Source organism: Morus notabilis, unplaced genomic scaffold, assembly GCF_000414095.1.
Source record: "Morus notabilis unplaced genomic scaffold, ASM41409v2 Scaffold47, whole genome shotgun sequence".
NCBI classification, from domain to species: Eukaryota; Viridiplantae; Streptophyta; class Magnoliopsida; order Rosales; family Moraceae; genus Morus; species Morus notabilis.
This window is the reverse complement of record NW_010366182.1, coordinates 23,714-36,517: the sequence shown is the minus strand read 5'-3', so window position 1 is coordinate 36,517 and position 12,804 is coordinate 23,714. Positions and strand designations below refer to the sequence as shown.

The 12,804-nt window shown below is 29.5% G+C and overlaps 1 protein-coding gene across 1 annotated transcript in view; it reads right to left on the bottom strand.

Annotated features, from left to right (window-relative positions):
• Positions 1-2,314: 2,314 nt before the first annotated feature.
• Positions 2,315-12,804, bottom strand: part of LOC21387510 (serine carboxypeptidase-like 19) — a 14,418-nt gene continuing 3,928 nt past the window's right edge. The window contains exons 2-28 of the mRNA XM_024173263.1: positions 12,424-12,630; positions 12,215-12,300; positions 11,704-11,826; positions 11,470-11,572; positions 11,295-11,332; positions 11,065-11,166; positions 10,873-10,959; positions 10,657-10,782; positions 10,406-10,477; positions 10,187-10,305; positions 9,917-10,030; positions 9,236-9,281; positions 8,968-9,043; positions 6,574-6,658; positions 6,231-6,376; positions 5,699-5,784; positions 5,305-5,427; positions 5,092-5,194; positions 4,885-4,922; positions 4,270-4,371; positions 4,106-4,192; positions 3,892-4,017; positions 3,626-3,697; positions 3,369-3,487; positions 3,138-3,251; positions 2,529-2,574; positions 2,315-2,398 (exon numbers count right to left, since the gene is read on the bottom strand). Of these exons, the coding sequence (XP_024029031.1) occupies positions 2,315-2,398; positions 2,529-2,574; positions 3,138-3,251; positions 3,369-3,487; positions 3,626-3,697; positions 3,892-4,017; positions 4,106-4,192; positions 4,270-4,371; positions 4,885-4,922; positions 5,092-5,194; positions 5,305-5,427; positions 5,699-5,784; positions 6,231-6,376; positions 6,574-6,658; positions 8,968-9,043; positions 9,236-9,281; positions 9,917-10,030; positions 10,187-10,305; positions 10,406-10,477; positions 10,657-10,782; positions 10,873-10,959; positions 11,065-11,166; positions 11,295-11,332; positions 11,470-11,572; positions 11,704-11,826; positions 12,215-12,300; positions 12,424-12,630 (2,630 nt within the window). The remainder of the gene's footprint in view (positions 2,399-2,528; positions 2,575-3,137; positions 3,252-3,368; positions 3,488-3,625; positions 3,698-3,891; positions 4,018-4,105; positions 4,193-4,269; positions 4,372-4,884; positions 4,923-5,091; positions 5,195-5,304; positions 5,428-5,698; positions 5,785-6,230; positions 6,377-6,573; positions 6,659-8,967; positions 9,044-9,235; positions 9,282-9,916; positions 10,031-10,186; positions 10,306-10,405; positions 10,478-10,656; positions 10,783-10,872; positions 10,960-11,064; positions 11,167-11,294; positions 11,333-11,469; positions 11,573-11,703; positions 11,827-12,214; positions 12,301-12,423; positions 12,631-12,804) is intronic.

Here is a 12,804-nt window from a genome sequence, read left to right as displayed (position 1 = left end):
ATCACATATCAACTCGAATTTTAAACTCGAATCAGCGAAGTGAACGAGGCCTTAGTTTCTTTTCTCTCTTTTTTTGGGATAGTTTTATCATTTTAAAGGTTAAAATCAATTATTGACTGGAATAAGGTATAGATTCGTATATTAAATCTAATTTGAGAGCATGCATTTAATGAGATTAAAATTGAAGGTATGTATTTTGAATAAACCTAAAATATAGGTATAAAAATATAAATATCCCTTATTTGTTTCATTTTAATAGGGAGGATTTTTTTTCCCCCTTATGCCTTCAAAGCGAAGAGGAACAATCTCCATCTATATAACTTATCCAAATCTATCAGGTTTTGTAAAATCGTGAGAAAATGTATTTCAAAAGGGGAAAGGAGACAAACACTTTTTAAAGTGTATAAGTTTGAATTTTTACCTCTTAATTTTGATTAATATTCTTTTTAGTCAAATAATATATTAATCAAGAGTAAGGGATACAAATTTATGACATTTTTACTTACGTATAATTGGAATGGGCATGAATCAAAGTGGGCAGAATTCAGAATAGATAGGATTCGGAGTGAGGAATTGGAGTCATAATAAGTTGTTTACTTAATGACAGGATTCGGAATCAGAATCACTCCAAATCTCATTCATGCATTTATTTACTTAGAATGAGAATGAAATAGTGTAAAAGTATTAATATATCCTTTAAGTTAATTATATATTTTTAATTTAAAAAATAAATTGTGTACTTATTATATTAAAATTAGTCATAATTAAAATACATATTATAATAATAGGGTAATAAAATAATAAATATAAATTTTACAATTATTTAGAATATAAAAATAAAATTTTAAATTTTAAATAAATAAAATAAAAAGAAAAATAGTGTTAAAAAATTAAAATATATTATTAATTTATTAAACAAATAAGTACATATTTTTAATATTAAAGTTAACAATAATTAGGCTAATATTATAATATTAGGCAAATAAAATGATAAATATATGTTGTAATTATTATTTTTTAAATTTATTTTTAATTTTATATTTAATTAAAATAGGGGTATGATAGTAATTTAATGTTAATATCAGGAATGAGAATCACAATCCCAAGGGGGGACATGGGAGTGCCAATCTCATTTCTCAATCCAAAATTTGAGTGGGATCTACCAATCTCACTCTCATTTTAGGATTAAAAAAGAGCAAGTAAACATATCATTGACTCTCATTCCTCAATCCTGATAAGTAAACATGTCATTTGACCTATGTACTCTAATGACATATTTACTTATCCTTAATCGGAGTAGACATGAATCAGAGTAGACATGATTCGGAGTGGACAAGAATCGGAGTCAGAATAAGTTGTTTACTTATGTTCCAGGAATTGGAGTCAGAATAAGTCCCAATCTCATTCATGCGTTTACTTATACCCAGAATCAGAATAAACTGTTATAAATTTACTTACCTACTCTTTTAGTAAATTTTTGTGTGTTGAACTTTAAAAAAAATTGTATATTATGCTAACCATCTTAATATTAGAATAACTAATTAGTAATTAGATTTTTTTAATCACACCTAATTAATCATCTAAATTTTTTTTTCTCAATAAATTTTGAAATAATTTAAAGAAAAAAATATAATGATGAAATAAAATAAGACCACTTAAACCACGACTAAGAATTTTAAGGAAATATCCCTTATTGAGTTAGATCCGGAATGTTATAGAATACACGTAGCAAATAATGCTTCGTTGCCAAAATATTAGTGGCATCAATACTTGATCATCATCTAAGCCATCAATTTTCATCATTTCTTGATACAAGTTGACTTATAATCCAGTTAAATTCTTGTCAACCGTGGAAAGCACATCAATAAGACCATCTAATTTGTTAGTAGAATTAAGGGTAAAATCGTAATTCATATTTACTATCAGGATTGAGAGTGCTAATCCGGTGGGGGGTGGAGGGAGTGCCAATGCCATTCATCAACTCCAAATTGGTGTGTGACCTACACATTTCTACTCTCATTCTAAGATAACAATGGGTAAGTAAACATGAGGTTGACTCCGATTCCCAATTCTCATTCCCCACTCTTAGTAAGTAAACATGCCATAAGAGTAAGTTAAGTAATTTTCTCTCTTTATCTTTTTTTTCAAAGTATTCCTTTAAACATTTTATCCAAACACATATTTAAATGTTATTCTCAGTTAGAATTACATTTTATCTGCAAAATCAAATACCGGTTCAAATCACCTTAGATTCTCAATTTTGGTTTTCAGATTAAACAAAAACAAAAAAGGTTTCAAATTTATATTAAATGAGTTACAGTCGCTCATGATCGATCCACCTTTTAAACATAACAAAACTTTCTCTAGGCTTGTACTGAGGAGCTGTGTGCCCTCCACCCTGCACATACAAAAATTGACCAACATTAAAATAAATAAACTGGTCATATATATTCTAACAGCCAACAGAAATTTAAAAAAAAAAAAAAAAGAATTATCCATAGAATTGGAAGAATTTTTTTTTTTCGTGCCTTGACAGTCGCAAATGTCATCCCATTCGAATAAGTCCTGGTGTATCTGTCCAAGGAAATTATAAAGTTCCCGTTCAGCTTATTATATAAATGGGCACATAAAGAAAAAAGGGGACAAAAAAAAAAAGTTTGGTTTTTTTTTTTTTTTTTTTTTTTTTTGAACAAAATGTTAAGTTAAAAATGAGTGAAATTAAAATATAGCAATTTTTTAAAAAAAATATTTCAAAAATAATAAATACGTAATACTTTTTAATTTATTGTTATGGTTTTCCCATTTTATGCTACAAACTTATATAGCAACTTTTGTAATAATTGTAAGTTTTACTATTTAGGAAATATTTTAAATTTTTTTTTTCTATATTTCAACATCATTGGTAAGACTATGCACCTATGCTATATGTCTAACTTATCCCAATGTGTTGAAATCTTTGACTAAGTTTTCATATAATATGCTTTCGAAGTGAATGAGTACAGAAAAAAAAAAAAATTATTTTGCCATATTGCTATTCAAGTGTCGTGCATATATAGGAAAGAAAAATTATATCATCGGTTCAAACTATTCAATGTCTTGTCATCTAATACTGAAGTAAGTTGTGATATGTTACTAACCCTCCGACTTGGGCATCCACAATCCATGGCCTCCAATCATCAACAATGGGAAAATTTAAAGATCTTATCCATGCTTGAGTCTCAGTGAATGGTATCGTCAAGTCATGGTCTCCACTAATTATTTCAATAAGAAAAAGAATATTATTAGAACTCAAGTATATGTAATTAACATGATATGAAATATATGCATTAGAGATTATATATATATATATATATATGTAGATCTCCTACCTGTATATTAAAGAGCGATAGCCTTTGGAACTAAGGTTGAAATGATATGGAACAGTGTTGTCAACATCTTTGTGATAAGGTACGTCGAAATCGCATCGCTGCCATTTCCCTTTTGTTCCCTAGACAATGCATTACGTTCAATATTTATGTATTTATGTCACAATACTATTTTTATATCACTGTCAACTTTATATGTACTGATTTGTTTTGTCTGTTTTAGACATAGTCAAAGAATTAAATTCCTGTTTGTAATATACCTCTCGTACGCCAAGAGCTCTGCGAACAGAGTGATGATTGGCCCAATAGAGAGAAAACCAATGCTCATCTTCCTAACATATTATTTAGACACAGGAAAAAAAAAATCCATCAATTCAGAATTAAAGAAGAAAGTTTTTCTCCTTGTTATTTATTGTATGACATTTTTAACTTCTATAGAGTTGGATAACATTTTAATTTGTGGTTTGTGCTAGTGCTAGTGCATGTCGTTTTAACATCTTATAATTGCTGTCTTGGCTTATCTTACACGACACTGTGGCGCAGAATTCTTCTCATTAAGAGATCTTCTTCCGGAAATTATTTCTTCCAAGATTTGTGACTCATGTGAGCAGAGCAGTGCCAGAATGTGGAATAAATGAAGTCCTGAAACGCACTGTCGTATATGGAATTTGATTATTTCACATACGAATATTACTTTGTAATAAGTGGAATATGAAAACAGCACAGAAGCTATTATATACCTTCTCATAAGCTCGCATATCGTTCAAACATTTTGTATTGCTTGGATCTATATTGTTGTACCTTCCTCTACAATTTTTCTTTAGGGACTGAACAATGAAGACCAATCATTAGAATGAATATTAATTATTTCGACTCTGGTGAAAATTTTATGAAATCAAATTACCTTGTAGAGTTCATCAGAAATAAGTGCCATGGCATGAGCAAATTGGATTTCAAACTTATGGATAGACTTGAGATTTGTTACTGGGTTCCCAACAGCGTATCCCTGAAGCCATTAATTTTTACCATAAAATTAGCACTCAATTAGCACCGAGCATTCAAGCTACGAGACACTCTTCTTCTTTTTGTAATGAGTTTATTTTATTATTGTCTAATATATCTACTTTATTATCTTATTTTTCAAGAACTAAGTTATGTTATTTGTACAGGGAAGCTAATAGAGCTGCCCACACTTCGACTGCTTATGCTTTTAATATAGATGATAAGTTAATTTAATTAGAGAAAACTTCAACGTTCATAGAATCTGAATGAGACGCTTATTTTTATTAATAATAACAGATTTTATTCTAAAAATAAATAAAAAATAGCACCAAGCAAAAGAAAACTCTATCTTTTTTTTTTTTAAATAAAAATTCTACTCATTTCAATGCCATGGATAGATAATAATAATAATAATAATGATAATTATATTATCATCATCATTATTATTCTTTCAATTATTTTGAAAACCTCTAATTTGACCATTAATTAAAAAAATCCAAGAGAGAGAATTTCAAACCTGAAGATTTATTAGTGGTGTGACCCCGGCTTCATTTTCTGCATGGACGACCCAAAAGAAAAAAGAATGAATCTTGCTATCCAAATGTCTAGATATGTTTGGCTTTTTTGCTAGTTTTTTTATCCTTTACCATTAAATACAAATGTTTATAATTTTTTTTTTGTTTATTATATATAGATGGTTCACATGTATTATTTATCCCCGTACCGTTTGAGATTTGGTGAGCAAGGATAGGAATAGTAATCCCAGAGTACGAATCCCCACTGATATAGATTGGATTCGCCGTGTAATCCGGATGATTAATCAACCACTACAATATAAAATTCAACTTTTATTACAATATGGAGACAAAAAAAAAAAAAGAAAAAGGAATGATTTTCGTTTGACTTCATTATAGGACTCCATCAGATATTACTATACCTTCCTCAAAAATTGTACCATGTGATGCACTTGCTTGAAATCTCCGGATTGAGAAGCCAAAGGAGTTCTCCCATAAGAAAACCCAGTTCCAACTGGTGAATCAATAAATATTATGCTAGAGACCTGTTGTTCAATTATCAGTATTATAAAGTCCACAATCATTATTACCACTCCTTAAAAAAAAAAAAATTCTGCTAATGAATATTATCACTTAGACTATAGGATGAATTATTTGCTATTGCCCTCATTTTTTTTTTTCTTTTTCAAAAGCGAAAAGAAGGGAGAGATCAATCAATAAACATTACCATCTATTTCAATTTTTGTTTGTAAAAACAGAAACACAAAATATGTTAATAAAGCCTCGTTTGCGCTATAGGAAGAAAAACAATGCAACCTTTGTCCAAGAGTGTGGATTTAAGACCAAAGTCGGCATCATAGTTCCATTGTACTGCTCTATCTTTTGATTATGTATTAGAGGACCTATACACACATACATATATATAGATATTGGTTAGGACTAGCTTAATTATAAAGGACATTAATTAATTTTTTACTAATTAATCAAAAAAAGTTTATTGGCACCCCATTTCTGTTTTTATATTCCTATCGCTGATATAAAAAAAATTCCAAAACCGACCAATATATCGTCACATTAGGACATTATTTGCTCACTATTTTTTACTTATGAAAAATACTTAAGAGTACTGTCGATATTAAACACTACCTCTAATAGAAAGTGAGTCATACCTGGACATTATTTGTTCACTATTTTTTACTTATGAAAAATACTTAAGAGCACTACTGGTATTAAACACCACTCCTAATAGAAAGTGAGTCATACCTGTAATTTTCATATTTTAGAATTCATATTATATTAATAGGTGGTGCTAAGTGGCATCCGGGTGCCAAATAACATTGCTCTTTACCTATTTCATAAACAAGACCAGACCAGCCAGAGCAACCAGGGCCACCATTAAGCCAAAGCAAGAGAGCGTCTTTCTCTGGGTTCCTTTCTGACTTGACAAAGTAGTAGAAAAGCTGAACATCCTCCGATTCGTCCACTCCAACATACCTGATAATAATAGTAAATGTGTGTGTGTGTGTATATATAACATAATTAAAAATCACTAAACACAAAGTGCTAATTACTATCAAGTTATCAACCATTGGAAATTCGGTTATAAGACTCAAGACTGTGTGAAAGTATCTTTCGAAATCATTAAAAAAAAAAGAATACGGAAAAAGGGACATTATTTTTCATTTTGGTACCCGGTTTCGAGATGAAAAGGGAGAGGTCCCCAGAATCCAGGAAGAAACTGAATGGTATCAGAATCTACGGCAACTGCAAGCTGTACTAGCGAGCATGCCGCGAGAAAAAGAACAAAAAAAACAGACAAACGGTAGAACTCAAGAGAAAGAGATTGGCTGGAGATTGAACTAAGCCTTGCCATGGAGCAACTTCAGGTATTACTATGAATCTAAGCAATATTGGATAAAATGATTTTTTTTTTAATTTTAGATCTTGATGAGAACTGGTGTTGGGCGCGGCTGCTTGTTTTAGTGGGCAAACCAGAGGGATTAGGTGTAAAGGGCAAATTATAAGACATCTTAGATGAGAGTGCAATAATTTCTGACAAATGCAGCTATATTTAAATAACTTTTTACCAGCTGGCAATATAAAAAAACGAGCATTTTGCCTACTATCATATAAAATACGGAATTATTTTTTATTTGAAGACGTTTAGTTTATGAATTAGAATTATAAGATTAAAAAATTATTTTTAATTTATGTGTATTTTTTTTAAAAAAATATTATAATAAATAATGAATTATGATTTAAATCGAGATACAAATCTCCCAATCAAATAATCCATTAATAATTTAATAAAAAATTAGAGTGATACATGTATATTTATTTTAAAAATATATATATATGTTTTAAAATATGTATAATGTGAGAAGTCACATATATTTAAACACATATATTTTTTAAAAAATACATATATTTTTTAAAAATAAATATGTGCTATTTCAATCCGATACTTATAAAATAAATATAGAATTAAAGTGTGAAGTAACTTCAGGAAAGCAAAGAAACGACATGAAAATGAATAAACTTTAACGTAACTGACATCATGTTGAAGTAACAGGTGTAACATGTAATTAAGCATAAAATCTGCAGAAAAGTGTTATAAAAAGAAAGAAAAAAAGATCTGCAAGCTGAAAAGGTGTGTAGCCATTAATGAGTATCGAAGCCCTTGGTTGCTTCAAATTTTGTTGACTTTAATTTTTTTTTTATTGAAATAGAAAATTTTAAATTATGAGGTTTAAATTGTAATTTAAATTAATATTTGAATGTGTAGTTAAACTTTTTTAATCTCAATAAGAAATAAAATTTGAATTTATGTTTAGTAGTTGTAAAAAAACAAAAAGAACTGACACTTTTTTACTATTTAAGAAATGGTTTGAAAGGTTGAACTTAAGGGGGAGTTAAGCTCTAAATTTTACAGTTTAAGTTAGTTCAAATGGGAAATATAATTCAGACTGAACACTAGCTAAATACGAAAGGCTTGTTTGGTTCACGCGTTCAAATCAGTGTTTTTTAATTCTGACATTTAAAATTTAAATTTTTTATGAGAGAAAAACACTAATTAAAATTATGGATTTAAACATATAAAACAAATAGGCCTAGGCCACAATCATTTCTATCATTTCTATCGAACGACAAATGACAATCCTATGATGGTGACTAATAAAGGTAACATATTAAATAAGATTCTATTTTTGGAGAGGGTTTTTTCCCCTTTTTTGAAATAAATTTTATTAATTAGAGGGCTCTGATTTTTTTGCCTCTCCAAGAATTAGTTATTATAGTTGATTTTGTCTAATAAATAATCCCTAAAATGAAAGTGTCTCATTAAAAAGTTCCTATTACCTCCTTTCACCAAGTGCTTCACGGAATGTATGAATTTTACGTTTGTTAAATCTTTTAATAGAAACAACTGAATTGGATTATTAACCTTCAGTTTTCTCAAGGCCAGTTGGTGGATAGATTTGTTATTAATTTTTGGTGAGAGAAAAATAGTGTATTAAAAAGTTTTAAGTTACGGTTTAAACATGTAAAACAAATGTATGTATGTATATTATTTTCTAGTCATTGTTGTTTTAAGTAATTGTCGGCTATTTGGTAGTTTTTGGAAAAGTTTACTCACATTTTCTGAAGTGCATCAGTTGAAAATGATTCTGAATTTCTTTTTTCATTTTCGATTTCCATGGAAAAAGATATCCAAACTGACCTGGTACGTACTTTCATTTTCAGAACCATGTGATGTTAATTTTTCAATGTAAAAAATGGTTATATCCTAACAAAGAATGTTGTACGATAAATTAAGAGGGATTTGACGGACTGGATTCAATGAAAGCCATAAAGACTGTTGACTTGGCTAATAGGTGAAAGTTGCAATGCTAAATTATTGATCAAATTTTAGCATTTGAGTACTAGAAAAATCACACCCTAATGTAAAGCTATTTTTTATTATAAATTTGGCATATACTACACTTGGTGGCGAATTTAAAAATTACACATTTGAGAGAGTGAACGACCAGCCAAACACAGATTTATAAGATTCCGGGCTACAAAATGCTATTGCATGAGTTACAAACGTTCATGATCGATCCACCTTTTAAACATGACAAAACTTTCTCTAGGCATGTACTGGGGAGTTGTGTGCCCTGCACCCTGCACGTACAAAAAAACGACCAACATTATAACAAATAAACTGGGCAGATATATCGAATATTCTACTACCAATAGAATTAAAAAAAAAAAAAAAAAAAAAAAAAGTACAAAATTTTCTTTACCAAAAAAATTAAAAAAAAAAAAAAAAAAAAAAAAACTATCAACAGAATTGGAAGATTTTTTTCTTCTTGCCTTGACAGTCGCAAATGTCATTCGGTTGGAATAAGTTCGGGTGTATCTGTCCAAGAAAATAATAACGTTCCCATTCAGCTTATATACATAAATGGGTATATAAATTTTAAGCAGAAATAACCATGCATTTCATCTTTCATAAGACTGGAATTGAAATATAGTCGTTTTTTAAAAAAAAAATCTAAAAATAGCAGAACTATATAAAAATTATTATTGTTGCTACAAAATTAATACATGATTTTGATTTTTATTAATATAACAAGTAAGATTATGATATATGCGTACCTCATTCAAATGTTAAAACATCTTTTACAAAACTTTCAATTATTTGCGTCCGATTTTTTGCGACGACAAATTTAGGATAACATGTCATCGAAAATAAAATATTTACGACGAAAAATCAGCTATTTGCGACGACATAGCGTCGCCGCAAATGAGCTTTTTTATTGTAGTGCAAAATGATATGTGTTGGATTTTAATTAGTATATACACGAAAAAGTACACAAATATTACATGTAATGAATTAAAATTTATTTATTTCTCTAATAATATAGATAAGCCTTATTGTTTTTCAAGAATCGTACATGTATAAAAAGAGAGAGAAAAAAAAACTTAAAAGTTCGAACTAATTAATGTCTTGTCCTCCAATTCTGAACTAAGTTGTGATATCATGTAACTTACCCGCCCACTTGACCATCGACAATCCATGGCCTCCAATCATCGACAATGGGGAAATTTAAAGATCTTATCCATGCTTGAGTCGCTAAGAATGGTACTCTCATGTCATGATCTCCACTAATTATTTCATGAATAAGAAAATAAATAATAATATTATCAGAACTTAAGTATAAATAACATGATCATCCTAAATAGATGCATGCGTTTATAGAAACTATATATATTTATATAGATATATATCCATATATATATGTATATAATTAGATCTTCTACCTGTATATTAAAGAGCGATAGCCTTTGGAACTAAGGTTGAAATGATATGGAACAGTGTTGTCAACATCTTTGTGATAAGGTAGGTTGAAATCGCATCTCTGCCATTTCCTTTTAGTTCCCTAGACAGTACATTAACTTCAATATTTATGCACATTACGTAAATTTTGTATATAAATTTACTGATTTAGTCAAATAAATAAGTTTAAGTTTGCAATGTACCTCTCGAACGCCAAGAGCTCTGCGGACAGAATGATGATTGGCCCAATAGAGAGAAAACCAATGCTCATCTTCCTGACATGTATGATTATTTAGGCACAGAAAAAAAAATAATATATAAAAAAAAAAATCCATCAATTGAGATCAATTAAAGAAGAAAGACTTTATTGTTGTTATTATGAAATATTAAATCGTCGTTTGTGCTAGTGGATGTCGCTTTAGTATCTTATTATCATTATCTTGGCTTAGCTTACAAGACAATCTGGCACAAAGCTCTTCTCATTCAGAGATCTTCTTCCGGAAATTATTTCTTCTAAGATTTGCGACTCATGTGTACAGAGCGGTTGCAGAATATGCAGTAAATGAAGCCCTGAAACGCACTGTCGTATATGAAATTTGATTATTTTCACATATATGATATTAGTTATAACTTATAGTAAGTAGAAGGAAACAGCAGAGAATCTATATACCTTCTCATAAGCTTGCATATTGTTCAAACATTTTGTATTTCTTGGATCTAGATTCTTATACTTTCCTCTACAATTTTTCTTCAAGGACTGAACAATATGAAGACCAGTAATTAGAAATGAATATTCCCCTTACAATTTTAAGGCTTTCAAAATAATATGGTGATGATGAAATATTTATGAAATCAAAATTACCTTGTAAAGTTCATCAGAAATAAGTGCCATTGCATGAGCAAATGGGATTTCGAAATTGTCATCAGACTTCACATCTGTTACTGGGTTCCCAATAGCGTATCCCTGAAACCATTAATTTTTTACCGCAAAATTTCCACTCCATTAGCAATATATATGCAAAATGATATATTTCTACTTTTATTATAATATAAAAAACTCCGAGAGAGAGAGCGAAAGCTGTAATTACAAACCTGAAGATTTATTAGTGGCGTGACCCCGGCTTCATTTTCTGCATGGAGGACCAAAATAAAAAAATAAAAAAATTGAATCTTGCTATCCATATGTCTCGACATGTTTGGCCTTTTTTCTGGTTTATTTATTCTTTACTGTTAAGTACAAATGTTGATGTTTTTTAATTTTGCATACCGTTTGAGATTTGGTGAGCAAGAATAGGGATAGGAATCCCAGAGTACGAATCTCCACTGATATAGAATGGATTTGAGATGAAATCTGGATGATTAATTAACCACTACAATAGGAAATGCAACTTTATTATAATATGAAAGAGACAAAAAAAAAAAAAAAATAGCACAATGTTTCTTCTAAGTTTGAAGATTAATTGTAAGAAATGATAAAATATAGGATTCTTCTAGATATTACCTTCCTCAAGAATTGAACCATGTGATTGACTTGCTTGAAATCTCCGGATTGAGAGGCTAAAGGAGTTCTCCCATATGAAAATCCAGAACCAACTGGTGAATCAATGAAAATCACGCTAGAGATCTGTCATTCAAATGATCAAAACGTAGTCCACAATCATCATCATCATCATCATTATTATTTTGAACTTGAGGTGCAAAGATTTGACCTCAACATCTTACGGTGGAACAATATGTGAAATTACCGCAGAATGCGCATAGAACCATCAATAAAAACAATATTTAATAATTGTGCTCCTTCAAAAAAACAAATAAATAATTCTTCTGTTAATAACATATTATCTATCACTTATAGGATAAATTTATTTGCTATTGTTCTCATTTATTTTTGGTTTTCAAAGTGAAATGAATGGTAGAGATCAATCAATGAACATTACCATCTATTATAAATTTTGTTTGTAAAGAAAAAAAAAAACAGAAAAACAAAATCTGTTGGTAGAGATCAATGCAACCTTTGTCCAAGCGTGAGGATTTACGACTAAAGTCGGCATTATGGTTCCATTGTACTGCTCTATCTTTTGATTATATATTAGAGGACCTATACATACAGATAAACATATGGATCAGAACTAATTTATAAGTGATTCAGCGCAATATTAATGGAAATTATATTCATAAAATAAAATAAGGACATTGTAATTTGGTCATTAATATCTTTTACCTATTTCATAGACAAGGCCAGACCAGCCAGAGCAACCAGGGCCGCCATTAAGCCAAAGCAAGAGAGGGTCTTTCTCTGGGTTCCTCTCTGACTTGACAAAGTAGTAGAAAAGCTGAACATCCTCTGATTCACCCACTCCAATGTATCTGATAACATTTGTGAATGCCAATATGTAACGTAATTTAGGATAGCAATAAACACAAAATGCTACTTACTATAAACAAATTAAAAACTAACATATCGTCTCGTCACGAATTTAGTTTAATCAGTTAATAAAAAGTCAACAACAATAGGATTTCTCATGTCGTAAAAATATAAAAGTACATAGAAAAGGACTTTTTTTTTTTTTTTTTTTTTTTTTTTTTTTTTTTTTTTTTTCTA